General features: G+C 35.3%; 2 protein-coding genes across 3 annotated transcripts; both read right to left on the bottom strand.

Annotated features, from left to right (window-relative positions):
- Nucleotides 1–403: 403 nt before the first annotated feature.
- On the bottom strand, nucleotides 404–12,596 carry LOC140754314 (uncharacterized). Its single transcript, XM_073089310.1, has 5 exons — nucleotides 11,998–12,596; nucleotides 11,138–11,276; nucleotides 1,826–1,897; nucleotides 1,377–1,439; nucleotides 404–1,128 (listed from the first exon to the last, which is right to left on the bottom strand). The coding sequence occupies exons 1-5, from the start codon at nucleotides 12,196–12,198 to the stop codon at nucleotides 1,007–1,009; spliced, it is 597 nt and encodes a 198-aa protein (XP_072945411.1). The 5' UTR covers nucleotides 12,199–12,596; the 3' UTR covers nucleotides 404–1,006.
- On the bottom strand, nucleotides 2,668–5,179 carry LOC140754319 (uncharacterized). Of its 2 annotated transcripts, XM_073089315.1 has the most exons (4): nucleotides 4,737–5,179; nucleotides 4,471–4,571; nucleotides 2,943–3,564; nucleotides 2,668–2,803 (listed from the first exon to the last, which is right to left on the bottom strand). In XM_073089315.1, the coding sequence occupies exons 1-3, from the start codon at nucleotides 5,143–5,145 to the stop codon at nucleotides 2,947–2,949; spliced, it is 1,128 nt and encodes a 375-aa protein (XP_072945416.1). In that variant the 5' UTR covers nucleotides 5,146–5,179; the 3' UTR covers nucleotides 2,668–2,803; nucleotides 2,943–2,946. The 2 variants fall into 2 exon arrangements, with proteins under 2 accessions (XP_072945416.1, XP_072945415.1); XM_073089314.1 differs by lacking the exon at nucleotides 2,668–2,803 and having other exon boundaries at nucleotides 2,826–3,564; nucleotides 4,737–5,177.
- Nucleotides 12,597–21,311: the final 8,715 nt, after the last annotated feature.

The following is a 21,311-nucleotide window of genomic DNA, read 5'->3' as shown; positions in this document are numbered from 1 at the left end:
AAGTGCCCAAAAACTTTTCCATTTCTTCCTTGTTTACCGGTTTCCAGCGATTCATACGACCTCCAGAATTAGAAGCAATAACTTGTGTAGCGTATAAATTAGTCTGTTCTACCATCAAGTCAAAGACATTGTCATCGACCAAGGGACGAAATATTGTAAATACATCTGCATTTTCTGGAATGTTTTCAGAATGTATAAAGTTTTCTGCATTACTAAAAATTTGACGATCTAACGGCTGAATTGCTCGTCGAGTATAAATTGATTGCTAAATACCTTCAACTCTGGCTTAATTGCAGTACTTCTTTGCGGAGTGCTCAACAAAGGCACTAAGTCCTCGCAAAGAGTGATGAAGTTGTTCTTCGTCAAGCGGAACGTTTCAATGAACGTCCGCTCTGGCAGCAGCATGGGTTGGCTCGCATCCCGCAGTTGTCTCCTACGCAGCTTCAGCATTGTCCTAAGCCGTTCCTCCTCTGCCTCTACCAGCAACAGCATTCGCGCCATTTCTCCACTCCACGAAACCCTGAAAAAATTGCAAAAAAAACAAAACAAGCAGTATACACAGAACACACGTCTATTATGATATGAAAACGTATAAATGGCAATAATTCTGAATAAAATATTAGTACAAATGACTTAATATTTGTTCAAAGCTGTGAGAGATCTCCAACAGCTTTGGTGACAGTTCGTATTACGTTGATGGCTTTCATCGAAAGCTAGGGCGGCCATCTTGAAAAATTAGACGGTGCCGAATTATCTGTCAAATCCAAGCATTTCAAACCATTTCATTCGGTCATTTGTTTTCGGTTTTGCTATAGCTTTGATTAGTACTTAGAACTGTCATAGTGTTTCATAGACGGTACGAAATCACAAAATGACGTCATAAACTAAAGCTATAGTGAAAGCAATTACGTTAGGCGGTAGACCCCCTGCTCGTCCTCGAAACGTCGCTCCTCTAGAGCCAGCCGCCGCTCCTCGAACCTCTGCTTTTGTTCTAAGCGGCGCTCCTCTAGAGCCTGCCGCGACCTCCAACGTCCTCCAACGCGACCCGCCGCTTCTCCAACTCGAGCCGCTCGCGTTCATCGGCGCCCCGACGGTTTTCTAGGTCAAGGACCCAACGCGGTGGAGGCACTATAACAAATAAAATTAAGTGCTCACACTGCTGCAAAGATTTTCCGAATGAATGATTTACAAATCATGCAACATCAACATGCATGATGATTTTGAAAAGAATTGTTTGCAAAAGTTTTTGCGGATCGTTTTTTACTGAACGATAAGCGCCCCATAAAAATATTTGTTCCGTGCGGGAATTGAACCCGCGTTGCCCAACAAAGAAGAATAATCGCTGCGCTAAGCGTGCTGACAAACGTTAGTTTTACCTTGTGTCCTTGACAGCTCAGCATGACCGTCATCTTCGTCTTCAGCGACATGTTTCCTTTTTTCTGAAACAAAAATATTAATGAATACTTTACTCCTTTGTTCAAGTTAGTAGTAGATTATATTGTTTTATTCAATCAAGTAATTGTATTATAAAATTCCTCTCTATGGCATAATGACATTTCAATAGTTGATCATATATGTAACAAAGAGATCACGGAAGAATGAGAACATGGAAGGATTTTAAGGAATCTGAGAATGAGGTCAGGGTATATAATAACATGTACTCAGATGACATGAAGTTTGCTTATGCAGTGGCTACACTTCATAGTGCTAAACCAAGGAATTTTGGCGCTAGTGTCGAAAATTGTGGGCACTTTAAACGGAACTAGTTTAATGGTTTAGTGCGCTAATTATAGGAAATGTAGCCGCTCTTTTAAAAATAACTTACTAGGTCGTTTGCGGGCGCTTGGGATTGGAGATGGCTCAAGCTCCGGCTCTGACTCAATTTGAATTTCACTTTCTAAAAACATTAAAGATTTATATATTAATGTCTATTTTAGTAGCATGATAAAAGATGAAATTATAATGTATGAGTAACTACTGTACATATTTAGGTATGTTGGCGGTCGGCATTCTTTTCATAGCTTTTTTTTACTCTATTTTAAGAAATATTAATGTTTATTTTGAATTATTCTATTTTATGTTCTTTAATAAAAAAAAACCTTACAAGAATACAAAAAGTGCCAGTCTAAATTGTTTCCTTGCTATACCCACAATGCCCAACCTCCATCATCAACAAGGTACCTACAAATAATTATTAGCTAAATTGCCCAACAGCCGGGTCCACACCGGACGATCCATCGATCCCGCGATCCGCGATCCAGGATCGCGGAGCGTGGATCGTGGATCGTGTTAGGCCGATCCACTCTTGGAAACTTGCGATCCCAAATATGCGCTCCAAGCGATCCTAAGGCGATCCGTGATTCAGCCAGTCTAACTCTTGTACGATATGGAGTCACACGTACAACGGCGGCGTCTTGCCGTTGCAGCAGTAACTTTTATTTTGCTTAAATGCTTGCGCAAAAAATCACAAAAAAGAAAACGACGGTTTTGGGTGAAACAAATTTACAAAAATCGCTTGGAATCTGGGACTCAGCTGTACGCAGAGTTAGTGTCAGATAAAGTTGAACACAATTTTGCAAGAATGAATGCTAATCAATTTGAGATATTGTGTTCATTATTAAATAACAAGCTAAGAAAGAATGATACAAATTATAGAGATGCCATTACTGTGAAGGAAAGATTATTACTAACATTGAGATTTTTAGCAACTGGAGATTCGTACGTCAGTTTGCAGTATCTGTTCCGCATTTCCAAACAGTCTATATCGATAATTATTCCTGAAGTTTGTGAAGCCATCATTGACCTGTTAAATGATTATGTAAAGGTAAGTAAAACCATACTTTATTACTCAATAAAAAAGTAGTGTATTACAATCATAATTTAGAGAAGTAACATGTTTACAATTATTAATTATTTTTTGAAAACATGATATAGGTAGGTACTTATTTAATTCGGTGGTGACTGTGGAAGTGAATAATCCTGAGGTTTCAGAAACTGGGACTGCGATGAATTGGAGGCTAGATGAGCAGACGGTGATGTCTGTGGAATTGGAGCTGGATAATTTTGAGGTTGTAGAGACTGGGACTGTGATGAAGTGGATGCTATTGGTGTGCCAGGATATGAATTAGTGTAATATCCATAATTGCTATCCCCATATCTTCCTGTGTCAGCTTGAAAAATAACTTGGCATATAGCATTTTTGACATTAACTAATGTTACTGCATCATATTTCCGCAATTCAGTAGATATATACTGCCCGAAAGCAATGTAAGAATCAGTTTCCGGTTGTGGTGGCTGAGCACATTGTTGCAGAAGTTGGAAAGCCTCTGAAAGAGTTTCATCTGATATGTCATCTGCATTATTAGAAGTAGTTTTCTTTCTTTTTTTTGTTCTTTTGTTTGTTGTTTGGACACTGGATTGTGCATTCTGATCATTCTGCTCTCTACTCTGATCTGTGTGGTGGTTGGCTCTCTCCGGTTGTGTGTCACTAGTAATGTTACTGTTCTCGTTTTCGCTCACTGTAGTATTAACTTCAAGTTCCCCTTCAGTCGTATCAGATTCTACCTGTAACAACAATTATTATTACTATTTACTGCTTATTCTTATTTTCAGCTTTATATTATAATTAAGATCTCCTTTATTTTCAGGTGCCGTCAACTAAAGAAGAATGGCGTACAGTTTCTCAGCAATTCGAGAATAAGTGGAATTTCCCACACGTGATAGGAGCGATGGACGGCAAACACGTCGCTATACAATCGCCTTTTAATAGTGGCAACGACTTTGATAATTACAAATTATTTCCTAGTATTGTTCTTTTTGCATTAGTAGATGCAAATTATAGGTTCCTGTATGTGAATGTTGGGACTAAAGGCAGAATATCAGATGGAGGCGTGTTCAAAAGCACAAATTTATATAAAAAACTTGAAAAAAAAGAGCTAAATATTCCTCCACCGGAGATATTGCAAGTTCCCTATAAAATTGAGGTACCCTATTATATACTAGGTGATAAAGCTTTTCAGCTTAATGATTATACTATGAAACCATACGATGGTACACGGGAAAGGGGTTCTTGTGAAAGAATTTTCAACTACCGACTGTCAAGAGCACGTAGAGTAGTTGAAAACGCGTTTGGAGTACTTAGTTCTGTCTACAGAGTCCTGCGTAAACCTATGCTTTTGGAACCAGAAACTGCGACTAAAGTCGTGCTGGCAACGGTTCATCTATATAACTACTTACGCAGTAATCCTAACTTTATATCGCCAGGAACGTTTGATACAGTACAGGAGAATGGAGATGTAATACCTGGAAGCTGGCGAAATGAACCGCCATCACAATCGCTACAACCGATGGCCGTCGTACCAAGAAGAGCAACAGAAAATGCCACTACAATACGGTCCCACTTAGCAAGACACTTTGTTACAAACCATACAATAGTTTGGCAAAATGAATATCAGTAAACTAATAGCTCACATGTTCCAATGTATCGCGTGTGGTTCCGGGTTCATTTTTATCCGCCATAAAGTCGAAGTCATCATACGCAAACCACTTTGATTTATATGTATCTTGAGCACCTGAAATAAACAAGTTACTCATTAAAATAACCACGTGTATTTCTAACAGCTTAAATGTAAAAAGCGAAATCACGTGAAATCCACAGTAAATATTATGATGTAATTACTTATAATAAAATATATAATTTTAATACCTACAGATAAAAAGTAGCTTTGTTTTCTTACCGGATCCAGTTATACGGCTTTGCTTCTCTCTGTGTTTCTCCCTTCTGTAGCCTCCCGCCAGAGATCGCATTTTTTTCTTTAGGTTCTCGATCGACTTATTTCCCATTTCACGAGAAATCTGACGCCAAGCATCATCTCTAACACCTCTATTGGTGTAATTAGAATCTTTGGGATCCCATAAACATTTAAATTCTTTATAAAGCGATATCAAACGGCGACTTTCTGAGATGTCCATGGCGAGGTGGATCGCGCGAACCAACACAACCGTCCACACCGCGCGCATCACGCAACTGAGGCACCTTTGAGGCTGGCATTGTAAAACCGACCGCACACGGATCGCGCGAGGTAGGGAGCGCGCGCTCCAATACGTGCGCATGGATCGCGCGCGGCACGTCCACACCGCCTGCATCTTTGGATCGCGCTGCTGCCGCGCGCGATCGGAGCGCGATGGATCGTCCGGTGTGGACCCGGCTAACCAATAACAGTCAAAAAAATTAAACTCATGTTTCTTTGAAAAAGTTGTTTGGTATTAGAATATCGTCGTTGAAGTGACAATACCTCCTAACTGTAGATATGCTTATTTTACAGGAGAAGAAAAAAACGATTCACTTTTTAGGTTTTGATTACAGGATTTGCATATAACTTTTAATTTAATGTTTACAGGATTACGTATTATTTTGATAACCAGCAATTTAAATAAAATGATGTATTCTTGTAAAACCGTCAGTTAGGAGGTATTGATCTTATTATAGGGAAAAATCATTATGGAATAAGAAGTTAGGATTTATTGCTAGAAATAAAATTTGTACTGTAAAAATCAAAACTTTAATAAAAAATTAAGGAAAGAGAATTGTTATTAACAACAATATAATCAACACAATAACCAACGAATTTTAGGACTGGTTTCACCAGTTACAAATCGTCCATACAAACGCGTTTAAGTTATTTCAAACTTAACTTTTATTATAATTAAAAAAATACAATTCACTAAACAAAACTAGGTAGAAATTAAATTTTAATAACAAAAATAAAATATTTTAAGACTTAGGCAATCAATGGTAGAAATTATGACATGCCATGATAAGACATGACATGCAATGGTGAGATCAATTTTAAATGCTATACCAACTTTCTAAATCATAAATTTAAAAATACAAATAATTAATCAGCAATACAATCAACTAAATTAGCTACTTTTTAAACAAATTTTAAAAATTAATCCAATTTAAATCTTAGGCAATGTATCGTAATAATTGTGACAATCCGCTGGTAACACAGATTTTAAACTTTGCAAATGGTTATATTTCGTAATCGAAATGGGAAGTGGTTCTGTATTTAATTGGCAGTAGGTGGCAATGTCTTTATTTTTTGACCTTACTGGCAAATTTACCCAATCGTCGTCAAAATTCAATTTGACTGTGATTGTTCCGTCAGCGGAGTACTTGATAGCACGAATATTAGTTACTGTGGGATCACCCACTTTGCGTCCTGGCCGAATACTTGAGTATCGAAAGGTTGAGGGGTCTGCATAATTTTTAACAAAGCTATGATCGACGTCCACTGTTTCGTAAGGAAAGGGATGAGTGCGGGCTTCTCTAGTGACTCTAATGTAGTCACTAGGTAAATGGATCTCTCTGTTTTTTAATTTCCTTTCAATGGCACTATGGACAGAGTCGCACTCCATTTGAGTGTGACCAGGCTCTAAAAATTTTTGTTCAATGCTGACACCATGCTTAATGCTCAAATTAAGTAATGCATTACTTAAAATATTATTCCTGTTCTGATACGTGCATCCATCTGAAAAAATTACAATCGGCAGAGCACTAGTAATACAAAACCTTTCTAAGTAGTCAATAATAAACGTTGTGAAAGTACTCGCTGTCAAATCAGCCGCCGTTTCATCAAACCAGTAACAGACTGTGTGGTGGGTAGTCAAGTTATAAACAGTAAAGTTATGGGTCGTTAATTTAGTTTTGAAATACAATGCACTAGCTGTCAAATAAGGACACATTTTAACAGCTTCAAGATCCATGGTTAGCAGAATAATTTCCCCTCTGGCTGCTTTTGCTTTGTCCTCGTCCTTTTCACGTCTTGCTCGGTTTTTTCTATTAATATGTGCGGTATATTCAGCTGTGTCAATGTTTCCTACTGCATGGCTGCAGCAAATGTCGCACATGTCTTTTTTCAAGATATATAAGGAAAGGTTCTTGTCATTAAAGGACTTTTCAAATGTGAATCTAGAAACAGCGGTAACTGCAGTGTCTATACAGAACTTTTTGTACTGATTGTACAAATCAGTGATAGACCTGTAAGTAGGTTCCAAATAAAGTTTTGTTGTCTCTTTTCTTCTATAATGCGAAGGCAACTTAGGTATGTTATCGAAGAAATAATTAAGATTTGACATTTTCTCTTCCGCTCCTCGCCTAGCAGTTCGAATGGTTAATCTATTTTGAATGTCTTGACATGGTAGCATTCCAAGTTCCGATTTCCTTACCCACGATTGGATGGTGAAAGGCCCCAAGCAAAAAGTTTTCAAAAACATATTTCTACACACCTGTACTTTATTATTGGAATCTGCGTCCAGCGGGAGAAAATAATGCAAAGTACCTTTGCGTCTTGAACTAACGTCAGAAGTTCTTCGAGACACGTTCGTGCGGTTGATTAGTCCTGTAATGTATATCTTTCTCTGATCCCAATTCAGGTTATTCCAAAAGTAACTGAATATTTTCTGTCTACACTCATCCGTAATTTTATTGCATAGTCTGTTTTGGCTTTTTTCGCAGAATTTGGATTTGCACCTTTCTCCTATTTGTTTACATGGCCGGGTTTTATTATGTTCCATTTTCCTTCCTCTTTCTTTAGTGAATCCTAAATATTCCTTACCTTCCATTCTCAGTCTTTTATTCTTATTTTTTTTCCATTCATTCATATTTCTAACTTTACGACGTTTTCTGCCTTCATTAACATCACCGTAGAAAACATTTTGAGAAGCGCTTGATGTTGTAGCTATTTGGTTGTGAGTCTCCTCGTCATTTGATGACGACGAAGGTGCGTATGAGCAGGAAGAACTCTGAAACGTATCAGTATCACTCTCATTTGAAAAATTGGCTGTTACTGGAGGATCAAAATGAGTGACTGAATGTAAATTAATAAGTAAAGATGGGCTTTCTGATTCTATTCTTGCATCTGATATACTGTGATGAAGATGTGATGAGGATCTATCTTGACTATCCATATCAACTTGTAAATTTTCTGAAGGTGTGACATTAAAATTTATTGATGGGGGTACAGAGCAAGCTCGTATTTCCTTCATTAACATTGAATCACTTGTGAGATCTGAGACAGAAAGTGATTTCGGAATAAACAATTTAGGATATTCACTAAGAGATATAAACTCTGAAGAATTTTTACTAGGCGTTACGACAGAAGAATCAGCCACTATAAATTCTGAAGCGTTTTCATTATGTGTAGTCCTCTTGACAGTAGAATCAGCCACTAAAAAAAAATTAAACAAATGCATAGGTCAATTATATTAAAAATAATAAAACGTACTTCCACAATATTCATAAACATTTTTATTTTCGAAAGCAGATGACCAATAGAAGTTTTGCCATCATGACTTACCTGTCAGCAAGTTTTCTTGGTCATGACGATTTTCAGGATTTAATTTTAGGAGACTAATCATCTTTCTAGCCCTATAACCTTGATACCTTTTCATCATTTAAGTTGGTGCACACACCTGTAAAAGATTTCATTACTATTTATACTAGTCCGTTAATATAATATTATCCTAAATAAGATTATTAACTCGATTAACGAAACTTCGTAAAGAAATACCTTCTATCTGCAATTTAAAAAAATGAATAACACTTTTTCTAAATCAAACCCAAGCCGAACAGTATTTAAATACTTAAACAACTTACCTATTCCTCAACAATTCCTTTAAATATCCCAATTGCACATTAAAAACACTTTTAATGAAGAAATCACCACTTAAATAACTTTTGTGTATTATCTCGCGAAGCATCAGAGCACTACTAAAACGCCGTGCCATAAAAACAAGTTCAAACTTGCTCTTAGCATCTCTCTCTCGCTCTGTTATTCCGCGAAACGGCTACCGCCGGTCAGTAGATCGACGAACACGGCAGAGTGTAGTCGATTGAACAAGTAGATAGGAGATATTACCAAAAAAAAAATACGTAAATATTTACTTGAGCATATAGGAGCTATTTCCACAGAGTTTTAATTGCTATTTAAAAACGAAATATCAGGTAGAAAAAAAACTAGGCCATGCTAAATAGAATTTTAAGTCTATTGCAATAAAAAAGTCGATTTCTTAAAAAATGTTAGTTAGGAGGTATTGTCACTTCAACGACGATATGTATAATAGGGTGGAGCGACGTTGTATGGGATTTTTTTTTCTTTTTACGTTGGAGTTCTAATAGTGCGGAAAAGATGTATCATACAAAGACATTAAACTGTGATTTTTTCAAATTTTTTGGATGTCATCTTATGCCTCCGCCTCGCTGTCTAAAATTGAGAAAAAGTAAAAAATTGCTATTTACTTACAAAGGCTACAAAAATATTGGAAATATTTTTTTAATAATTGCAAAAAAGGTGCAAAAATAAGAGAATATGATACAACTTTTTTGACCATTAACATATAAACAAAGAGCTTTAAAGTAGGTACATAAAATTTAATAGTTATACCCTAAAATCTGTTTTTGTCTCAAATTTGATCATTTTTGATCGAGACTCTAGTTTTCTTTTTATTAAATCAATGGATTAATTTCGGGCACAATAATGTAGATGAATCTATTGTAATCATTTACAGCTCTCGACAAGTTCACATGTTGCTTGGATGTGATATGTCATCGTAAGACCCCGGTCCAGAAGTACAACCGTTATGGTGAAAAAGCAAATGATGTATAGTCGCTCTTGTAACAATTGGGTAACTCCCACCATATTTACCGGTATTATAGATAGTTACCCCGAAGTCAATAGTTACAATATTCTCTTGAGGAATTATTGCATGGGCAAAATAGCCGCCGATGGCACACTCTATTCCTTTGGTTAAACCAGAATCAGAGCTGCGTAACTGGTGTAAACAGATCTGGGTTCTCTTACTAGCAAGATGGGTTCTTTAAGGACTGTTTGCCTATATTTTTTCCATATTTTATCCTATATATTAAAATGTAATCATTCCTTCTGTCAAAATGCAATGCCGATATCTGAAGCATAAGCTTTCTTCTCAATACTATTTCGTCACCACTATTTATCCTGTCGCCTTGCGTGCCTATGACGGTGTATAACAGAAATATCTACCATTACATTATACAAAACATGTTTTAATGAACACAGTATATCTGTATCAAGTTGGTAAGTTGGTTTCTAAGGTGTTTTGTAAACTGTTTGTAATAGAGATATCTAATTTTCCAATGATCATTGGCAGCGACGTTCTTTGATCCAACAAAAAGCTTTTATTCCTTTCTGGGTCTCTTCTTGTCTTTTGGACAATCAGATGGATCGAAATATTAGCATTTGTAAGAAGGTATATTAAAGGGAACTTCTTTCTTAGTTCTTTTGAAAGTATTTTAATATATTTTAACAAGTTTTCTCATTTAAGGTATTTTGCATGTAAGCTTTTAACTTTTGCATCACGTTTTTTCGACTTTCAGTAGAAATTGAGTCTACATGTCATATTTATTCTATGCTGGAAACAACTACGCCTGCAATATCCGTAAATGATGATTCGCAAGAATTTCTTGTCGCGATTTTAACTGGCGTCTCTTCCATTGATAAAATTTCATAACATCTTCCTACACAGGCATAATATTCCGTCTTTATTTTAACTATTTCAACAAAAAGCGAATATGTGCATACATCAGTTACGTATTTATAATAAGAGAAGAAGATATTATAGTTATAATGTAAACATATTTTAACGAAAAAAGAAGACATGAAAAAAAGACTCACTGTCGTAAGTAAACGATTAAATTGACTTACTTTGTAAATCTTGCTTAACAAATGCTCTCCCTCTGCATTTTTATAATGACACTACTCAAAATTATTATTATTTTATTTATTAATGCTCTATAAAATAAAGCGAATAAAATAGAATAAATGTTTAAAAAAGTTATAGACACCTTCAGCTGTAATCTGCAAAGTATACACCAAAAATGTATATTTTTAAAAGTTCATTGACCTGGCGGAGGCTCTTACCCTTATCTGATCGGAATAATATTTTACACACTTTAGTTTTAACCATCAAGACATCTTTTCGTCACTATTACATATCCAAAAATAAAAAAAAGGAATTTCGCTCCACCCTAATGTATAAGCATTTTACTCTTATTACCTATAAATTATTCTTAATAATGTAAATTATGTCACCTACATACCAAATGGAATAGAGTTGCTGCCAACAATGGGGCTGTCTGATTCCAGGGGCAGCACTATCACCCGTGATTGTGGTGGTGGTGGTGGTGGTGGTGGTGATGTTGGTGGTGGTGGTGATGGCAGTAGCACATCATCACCCATCTGATATAACAAAATGTTATTAGTTTTCCATCTATGTGTAAGAGTTTAATTTCATTGCACAGCAATAATTATAGTAGGTAGGGTAACCTAGTGTTTTGGCTTATTGGGTTAGTACAGTCATAGAGTATGTTTTGATTTTACATATTATTAAGTAGCAGTAAATGGTACTGATAATTTAATAAAATTATAATTATGATTGTATAATAATATCATAATACCTACCTAGAAAGCTAAATAGTAGTAAAAAAGTAGATATGTATATCTATTATCTACTTAATATTAAATAAAACATTCCACCCCAAATCTTAGCTAAGAACACATTTGATAAAGTCCCTTATCAAACAAAACAATGTAAATTGAAATGGTTTAACTACTTAGGAGCTAGGTGCAACAAAAACAGACAGACATACACACTTATAATATCCAAAAATAGACTAATATAATCACTTAATTTGCAAGGATAAAAATCATAAGAAATAATAAAGAGCAAATAACAAAAAATAAAACATACATCAAAAGGGATCCTCACGCTCTCAATGCCTGTGACAATTTGCACTTCGATTATACATAGGATTCGCTCCTCTAATGGTGTCAAAATGCCACATGGCGGGCCCCCCCCAGTACCACCACCATGCTGGCGAATTGCTGCCCCTTTCTTCTTCACCTTACATTTGAGGTCACCCCAGTACTATGTTATCAATTAAGGTTCATAAATACTCACTTGTCGCCACTCTTTTGCTTTTTTTGTGCATCCCACCGGCATCGCATTTAGCCGCGAGGCCAATTCCTCCCACAGGGCACCGGCTTGCTGTTTACCCTGTGGGGTATTTAAAAAAGCCCCTCGGGCTACCAGTGGGTTGGACTGCATCCAACCCACCAAACACTCCATCTGCCCCTGTGCTATTTTGCGTGTTGCGGGCATTTTTGACCTCTGAAACACATTACAGAAAACTAAATAATTATAGTGGAAGCTCTCTCTAGCTTATTTAAAGGGATATTATGTGTACTTAATATAATGATTCCCCTTTTTGTAGTGTTTGGCGGGAAACACGGCTCGGCGACACAATAACTTCGAAACAGCACAAATCGTACAAGCACCATAGGTACCTATGGTGCTTGTGCACAGAACACCAAAGAATAACTTTTCACATAGGGACAATTAATAAAAAGAGTACTTACGTATGAAATTATGAATTATTACACAATGATGAAACAACCAAAGGCCACGGCCACCGCTAATTTGTTGACACTGACAGGACGCGTTTAGTTTTTCAATGGCTTAATAAAAAAAGGCAATTATTTTGCTTTTTAAAATTCAGAAGTGTGATATAATACTTGTAATTACATTAATATAATAATTTAACATAGTAACAAAAAAATTACAAATATTTTCATAAAAATAAGTATTTTTAATTAATAAAATAAAAACCGTAAACCGTAATCAACTAGCATTAACCAAACGCAGTTGCCAGACTTATTTCGTTCATTTTCATTCAATAAAGTTAAAGCTATAGCTATTACAAAAGTGCGGCGATCATAGCCGGTCGCTCAAAATGAAAGCTATGCTAAGTGCTTCGCTTTAGCTTTCATCAACGCTACAGCTATAGCGTTGAGATAGGCGGTAGACCCACTGGTATTGATGGATGTGGTGTTCCTTTTTTACGTGGTTCCCATTTTTTGCCTACATTATTCCACGTAAAATAGCATTTGCAAATTGGCCAAACACATCAGATTTTTGACACAAAGTAAAAAATTCAGTTAACGTCGTCTTTGGTGGCTCAAGTGCTTTTTGGATAATATTTTTTTCAGAAAAATATACTCGCTGACCATTTTCGAGATGTACTGCAAGATGCTGGACAGGAGGATCTCTTTCATGTATGGGAAAACTAAAAATATGCCAGATAGCCTCGTTACTACTTATATATCTCCCCATTTGGTATCGTGTTATTTCGTCATTTCGGTTAATATTTTGTACTTCGAATACGACCAGATCACTTCCTTTATTAACGTACTTGCAAATGTATTTAATGGATTTCACGGAACTACAAAACTCGACATTAATATGAGCCTTATACGTTTTGGAAAGCAGTGGTGAGTATGGAACTACCCACCGATTATCAATTTCAACTTGATTTGTAGAATTTGACATTTGCATATAAAATGTGCGGCCACCATGGTTAGTGTCTCTACGGCGATACAATGGATAACCATCGATATCCGTAATAGTATCATTCGTAAATGGTTTTGGGAAACGTTTCTTACATTTTCCATTCTCCATGCATGGCGACGTCATATTGAAAGTACCACATGGTCCATGGATCATCTGACTGGTAACAACCTCAAACAACTCTGGGTCAGTTGATGAATCCGGAATTTCAGCAGAAATTATTTGATCTATTTCTTCTGGACGAATTTTATTTTCAAGCCAAATCAAAATGTGAGCATGAGGTAAACCTCTCTTTTGCCACTCAATAGAATACAGCCAGCAACATGTATTACCAAAAATTGAATATTTAACGATCAAATCAATCATAGATTTCAATTTTTGTTTAAAAACACGTGCAACGATATCATGGCGATGTACTGATTGTTGGCCTGATAATAACAAAGTTTGTATTTCTTCCCAATTTGGGTTACACGTAAATGTAATGAACAAATCAGGTCGACCATAATGACGTACGTAAGTCATAGCATCTTGTATGTATTCTTGCATATTCCGTGGACTGCCTATAGGTAGGAAGGTAAAATAAATACAGTTCCAATATTATTGGTGCTTAAGTTCTCTTCGACGTTTCCGATAATAGCATCTCGTAAATGGATGTATTCCTCTGATCGTAATTTAGCCTGATTGTATCTAATGAATCGTAAACGTTCACTTTCGATCTTAAAGTACATATCTACAACGTATTGATGGTACAGCTGACGATATCGCAAGATATAATTGTCTTGATTAAATCTAATCATCAATCGGTGTGCATAGTATTTCATTGAACTAACGTTTTTATTTGTTTCATTACCAGTGGCTGGATCACGCTGTTTGATGTTGATGTAATATTCATCTTGCCCTTGCCAGAATATCAAAGGATACTGAAGTGCGTCATATGAACGATGTACATCTGAAATTACACTAACAGTTCTATCTCGACGTGTGATTCTAATGTCTCTGTTGTTAGATGGATCACCAACCATAATAATAGCAACTTCATCTACAGTTGGCGCGTTGAACCTACCAGCATGTTCCCCGGATGGTACTTTGTCGGCTTTAATGACAATTTGAAAATTGTAACTTATTAATTGTGGCGATACCCTTTTATATTATTATTTTCGAAAAAAACTTCCAACGATTCCACAATTGCTCTTTCTTCTGCTTTTTCTATAAAATTATGCAGACACCTAGTTGTCACACGATCCTCACAACTGCCCATAAAATAAATTTGAAGAAACTTTGCATCGTCATCAGGCATCGGCATTAGTGACCCAATCTTATGATATACTTGGCCTTGGATTTTGAATGTCGTTTTAAAATTACGTTCATCAGATGTTAAGTCGCAAAACTTAGTTGCACCAAAAGATGTCATTTGAAAGCAAGAATTAAATTTACGTGTCTTACGTAAAAATAATTTTGAATCGTCTGATTCGCCAGCAAGAAGTCATTTCAAAGGTTCCGGTGGAGTAGGAAGAGGTGGCAGTACAATTTTTCCTGACGCACAACACATTCCAGTTGTTTCATTTCGGCATTTGAACGCGTGGCAATATTGACATATTTTATCCATCGCACCAATTGTAATCTTAGAATGTGCCGAGTAATTAATGTCTGGTTCATCCTCGAACGCAAGGCGAAAGAATGATGCACGTGTTAATGCACGACTGGTTTGTTGCCTCGTTCTTTCGAGTTCTCTAAATCTGGCTATATTCTGTTGTCGCGCAGTTCTTGTCCTTAATACATTTTGTCGCAGACGTTTATCACGCTGTTCTTGAGGTTCTTGACTACGAATTTTTGCTCTTCTAATTCGTTGAGCTGCATTTCTTGCTGCAGTTTCTTCTTCTGATTCTCGAGCTCGTCGAGCACGCTGGAGTCGTGCTTTTCTGCTACACTTATTGGCGAGATTAGATTTCTTTCGCGGCATTACTCTGAAATTGAAAATATTTATAATTGAAATAAATTAATAAATTAGATCGAAATTAATGAATGGATTTATTAACAATTATCAGATTAAAAAATCAAAATAAGAATCTAAAAATCTTAATTTTTATTATTGAAAAGAAAATTGTTAAAATATTAATAGAATAAAAAGCAAAAAGGCACGTTTAGAAAGTTAAATAATTTCTTCATAAGTGCATTTATTTTTGTTCATTTATTTATTTTTATTTATTATTAAAAAATGAATTTAAGTCTGCGAAATTTACACTCATGAAAAAAATAAAATAAAATGCAAGCAAGAAATACTTACATGTGTATAAAGTTATGATTTTGCACTGATTGATACTTGCAGAAGTTATATACTTGGTAAATGCACAAGTATATTTACGTAGAGACTGACACAGAGAGTAGTACTGAGACTTACTCTTTCCGGAAGATAGTATTAATTTACTCGTTTAAAAAGGAACTGAACTGCAGTGACACTCGACGCCAGTATTTATACCTGGGCCTTGAATTTCCCGAACGTTCTAGTGCGCATGCTTCGAGAAGAATCGATTGATCGATTGTTCGAAATAGTGACTCTCGAAGGTTCGAGAGGGAGCTTTGTTTACGTTCAAAGGGGGTCTCGAGCGCCATCTATTGGGTGTATTTGCAACTTAGATGTCAAACAATGTTGAAGAATTTGATCGATGAATCAACTTATACCGCCATCTATGAGAACTTCATAAAACTAAACAGTAAGTAAACACTTCCTTAATAAACATTTAATTTACACATTTTATTCGTTTATATTCACGACATAAGCGAATAATTGAGATAATAACTATCCTATGCCCTAAGTTAGACCAAATTACAGGTACATGTGAAATTTGGTTGAAATCGGTTCAGTAGTTTTGGATTTTATTGGCAACATACATCGTGACTCAAGATTTTTATATATATAAGATTTTACTATATTTACTATCTACCTAGACCTCTATGATAACAACTAACACAAAAACATAACTGGACGTATGAAGAATTTTCACTCTGAAACTTGGACTGTTAACCTGTTAATGGAATATTTTTTTTTGAATTTCAGATTTTAAGCATGTTTTTAGAGCCTTTAATTGGTCACAAAGATTAACTGAGATGTCTTTACTGTATTTAACCGACAGTTTTCCGGAAGCGATTAATATCTCTTCGTTTGAAGAAGATAGGAGTTTCTCCGGTTGTAATATTTCGAACATACTACTCAGGTCGCAAAGGCTCTGAAATCTTTTTTTAGTTTGAGAAATTAATATATCTAAACAGCAATAGTATACATTGACTTTGAAATAGGATTCCGGGTCGGAAATTCTCTCATCTTGTGATAACTCATCAAAAAAACGCTTCGTTTTCTTTTTCGCCATCTTTCGCCTACTGTTTTTAAAAACAGTTGTTACCCTTACTCTTTTGCTAAATCTTTGGACTCATTTAGAAAACTATTAAATGAAATCTGATTTCTTAATTGGCACAGTCTATTTAAAAGATTACTTAATAAAATACTAGATTTCTGTAAGTCATTATTTTCATGCTGTAGAGCTTTAGAAATAGGATTAATAATTTCAAATAGTGAAGAAAAAAATGTAACGAGCACTAAGAAATCATAACTCTCAAAAATATTGCCAAAAAAAGTATATATTTTTTCTAAATTATCGAAAAAAGTCGATACTTCACGAACGTGTCTCGCAGCATCGTTTAAAAGTAAGTTTAAAGCGTGCGCAGCACAATGAACATAATCGGCATTTGGAGCATGCTCTTTTATTAGGGTTTGTAATCCTCCATAAACACCCGACATAACATTTGCTCCATCGTAACCCTGTCCTCTACATTTAGTCAAATAAATTCCATATTCTTTAGTCAAATTTAAAATGTCAGTTTTCAGACCTGCAGCACTGCAATCGGTTACTGCTATAAATCCTAAAAAGGACTCACAGATTTTTATTTCTTTAGGCACATTATCATCATTTTCTGTAACCGAGATATATCGAAAAACTACAGAATGTTGGTCAATTTTTGACAAGTCTTGTGTTGTATCCAGAATTATTGTCAGAAATGGAGCTTTTTTTTAATTTCTGAGATAATATTGTCCCTAACGGTGGTACCAAGCAAACTAATAATTTCGTTTTGAATCGTAGGGTTTAATATTTATTTCGCCTTTCGGTTTTAGAAGAAGTTATTTTAAAGTTGCATCATAGTAAGATAGCAAACGTAAAATTGCCATAAAATTTCCAGAATCAGAATCATGCCCTCTCAAAGATAGATTACAAGATGCTAAAGTAATTATAACATTAATTATACGATGCAGTACATCTCTCCAGAATGTAATTTTACTATTGATTTCACTTTGCAATAGAGTATCGATGGTATTTCCTTGCAACCAATTATTATAAGAGAGTGAGGCATTCATATGCTGCTGTGACTGCTGTTTCGTGGTCAAGTATAGTTTGCGTAAAATTGCTTCTAACCGAAACACCGTTAACCCAAGCAGAGGAGTACGATTTGTTTTGACGATCTGCTAATAACCAACAGAAGTGACAATACGGTTTGTTTAAAACATTAGAATAACATAACCATGGTCTTACAAGTTTTATGCCTGCCTGATTGAAATATAAATAATAATAGGCCGAAAAAGGTCGGTTACTTTCTGAATCTTTTGGAAATGGTCCTTGTGGTTTAAATGGACCTAAGTTAAAAATTATTTTTTGTTCGCATTCAGATAAGTTGTCACCAAAATTTCCTCTATCTGATGAAATTATATTACAATCTTCAAATATATCAGAATCGTTGACTTGGTGTTCTTCAATTTCTGGATGGACATCCGATAAAGTATGTGCTTGGCTTTCTTCTATTTCCGAATGGATATTTGACGAAGAACGTGCTTTAGAAGAATCTAAAAATAAACGAGTATTCGTTAAAAAATAAATACGAATGCTTTGATACTAAACTAAATAGAGTTATATATAAATAAATAACTTTACTAAGGGTCACAGTTAGAGAGTGTTCAGTTCAGACGAACAGAGACTCTACGCGGATTGTGCTCATATTAGTAGATACAAAATCACCTGCAGCCCGTCCGTGCGTTACATTACACCTGCGTGCTATTTGAACGCAGCGCGTAGTGTAGTGGCCATACAAAACGAGAACAACCCGAAAGCGAGTCTGCACATCTGAAGTTCTCAACACGCAATTTACGATACGATACAGACTGATAGACAAACAACAAAACAAATTGATCCTATAGATAAGTTAGAGTTTTGTTTTTTTTTTGTTTCGAGGCACGGAACCCTAAAAACAAAATTCACCCTTCGGTACAGGTAAATAATAAACCAACCACGCGTATCTAACCACGCAGATCCACATTAGCGTCGTGTAAATTAGTAAGTACTTCGGTTTTTCGAAGAACTAATTTTACAATTTGACATTTATTTTTAAACCTTATCCGTTTTAAGATTTTTGCCAAACCAATTTCATGTAAAAGATTAATTAGTAAGGAGTCTCCAATATCTTTTTTAGATTTTTGGACAAGTAGTTGTGAACAACTTCAGGTCCTCTCTTCTTTTTTGCCTGGATTTCATTTTCCAAAAAGTTGGGAACAAGGACGTCCGTTTTTTCGACCTCAAAGGAATATGGAATCTCCCCAAAAAACTCCATCAAATCAACTCCCCCATATGTTTGTTGTATTCTAAATCAATTTTTGGACATGAAATTTCTACCTTTTCCTTCTTTGCCTTGTCATACCTAGTGACACTAGATACTGGTGTTGACCCCACATATGTTGATAAAAGTGTCACCATTTTGTTGTCTTTCCAGGTGACACAAGACATCAATACCATCAAATGTAGATGTTCTTTCTACATGACTTCCTCTTGGTACAGACTTTTCATAAACTCCCTTTTGTCCGGTAATTTTGAGTTAGGTATCCGATTTTGTTGTACAGTACCAACAGATAGAATTCCTTGCTTGGCTAAATAATAAACCAGGGGCAGTGATGTGTAAAAATTGTCAAAATATGTGATTTTGATGTCTTGGCACCCCTCTTAGCAAACGAATGACTACATTCCCTGTGGCTCCTATATCAGGTTCTTCTTCTAGTCTATTTTCCTGTCCTGAATACAATTCAAATGTATGAGCACATCCTGATAAATCACACAGTACATAAAATTTAAACCCCCATTTGTGGGGTTTATTAGGCAAATATTGTTTTAAGAAATGAGCCACTTTTGTGGCACACATCTGCTCATCAACTGATAATTTTTGCTCCATTGGTATAGTAGAAAATTTTGCTTTGAGGTGCTCAATAACTGGACGTATTTTAAATAACCTGTAATGATTGGCATGGCCTACAGGTTTGTTATTATCATTATTTTGAAAGTGCAATGAGAGCTTGATTCTTTCAAATTTGTTGACTGGCATGGTGGATGAAACTGGACCATAACCAAAAGCAGGTGACCAATATGATCTGGTTTTTGGAAATCTTTGCACAGACATGAATAATAATATCCCAAAAAACTTGTTGATATCTAACACAGTGTAAATTATTTTGCTGTTGGTATATTTTTGCATGATATATAGATTAGTTTGATCAACAATTTTCTGAATAAAATCTTCATCCATAAAATATTTGAAACATTGGTATGGAGTTTCAAGCTGGGATATTTCTGAAGGAAAGGCTGAGCTGCCTAAGAATGTAATTTTATCCTCATCAAATTCCATGTTTCTCTTTTTCCAAATGAGTTTTCTTTTGTCCAATAATGTGTTGAAAATAGCACCACAAGGAACTCTGCTTTGGCTTTCTTGTTCTTCCACCATTTTTCAACAAGAGGAAGGTCATATTCATTAACCTCCTGACAGTCTTCATCATCACTTACATCATCTAATATACTTAGAAGTTCATCTCTAGTATAGTGAAGATCTGATGAGTTATCATCGTCAGAATCTTCAGCCTCCAATCCGTCTTCCGATAGCCAACCATCCTCCAGCTGTGCTAGATAGTCTTCTATGGCTTTATCTTTCATAATATTCTGAAAGAGCAAAAAATAGGTAAACAAACTGGAATTACATGAACCAAAATTTCTCCATACTTCACAGATACCACACACACAGACACACACACAGACAGACAGATACAGATAGAGATAGATAGATATAGAATACTGCATAATGATGTAAAGGAGATGTTTCATTTTCGGCCATCTCATGTACACTATATCTAAAAAACACGAATAATTTATATAATTGAAGAAAAATACACATATATTTTGATAACCTAAAGTATTCCTGTTTAAAAATATTTAAAATAAGCATTCCTCATTGAAATATTAAATATGGCGGAATACTGTCAATGTCAATCAAGTTTTCAAAACTGTCGATGTCGGTCAGGAAACCTATGTGTACCCCACACATAGGTTACTATACTCTTTGGATGTCGGTATTTCTGTATTTTGCTGTTTTTGTCGTAAAGTTATTGTTACCTTAGTACTTTCCAACCTGGCTTATGTTTTGGGTATCCGGTCATTATTTCTGAATTTAATTAATTATTTATAATAAATTTAAATAAATATAAATTTAATATAATATAAATTTAAATATAAATTTAATAAAACCTTTTAAATAGTATCTGGTTTTATAGATGGAAGTGACATGTCAAATTAAAAAAGAAGAAGTTGTCAATTTGAAAGTTAAGAATGTTAAAATTTTTTTTACAAAGTACAAGGCAATTATTTGTGACCGTCAGAATGGCCGGTCACTACCCGTATTTTACATAGAAATAATTACTAAAAGTTGCTACCTAGTTGCTACTAGTTGCTATTAGTTGCTACTAATTGCTACCTTCGATTAAAAAAAGATAAACTACTTTTTAAGGTGACCGG

Source organism: Epargyreus clarus, unplaced genomic scaffold (assembly GCF_041222505.1).
Source record: "Epargyreus clarus isolate Ecla_fem2 unplaced genomic scaffold, WU_Ecla_fem_2.2 ptg000029l, whole genome shotgun sequence".
Taxonomy (NCBI): domain Eukaryota; kingdom Metazoa; phylum Arthropoda; class Insecta; order Lepidoptera; family Hesperiidae; genus Epargyreus; species Epargyreus clarus.
The sequence above is the reverse complement of the archived record's forward strand: the minus strand, read 5'-3'. Positions and strand labels throughout refer to the sequence as shown.

Coding starts and splice junctions, on each gene's coding strand:
- LOC140754314 (XM_073089310.1), bottom strand. CDS start 12,198: ATGCCCGCAACACGCAAAATAGCACAGGGGCAGATGGAGTGTTTGGTG. Junction 1,440..1,825: donor AAGCGCCCGCAAACGACCTA/GTAAGTTATTTT, acceptor TTTTTGTTTCAG/AAAAAAGGAAACATGTCGCT. Junction 1,129..1,376: donor TGAGCTGTCAAGGACACAAG/GTAAAACTAACG, acceptor TATTTGTTATAG/TGCCTCCACCGCGTTGGGTC.
- LOC140754319 (XM_073089315.1), bottom strand. CDS start 5,145: ATGCAGGCGGTGTGGACGTGCCGCGCGCGATCCATGCGCACGTATTGG. Junction 4,572..4,736: donor AAGCCGTATAACTGGATCCG/GTAAGAAAACAA, acceptor TGTTTATTTCAG/GTGCTCAAGATACATATAAA. Junction 3,565..4,470: donor CACGCGATACATTGGAACAT/GTGAGCTATTAG, acceptor TTGTTGTTACAG/GTAGAATCTGATACGACTGA.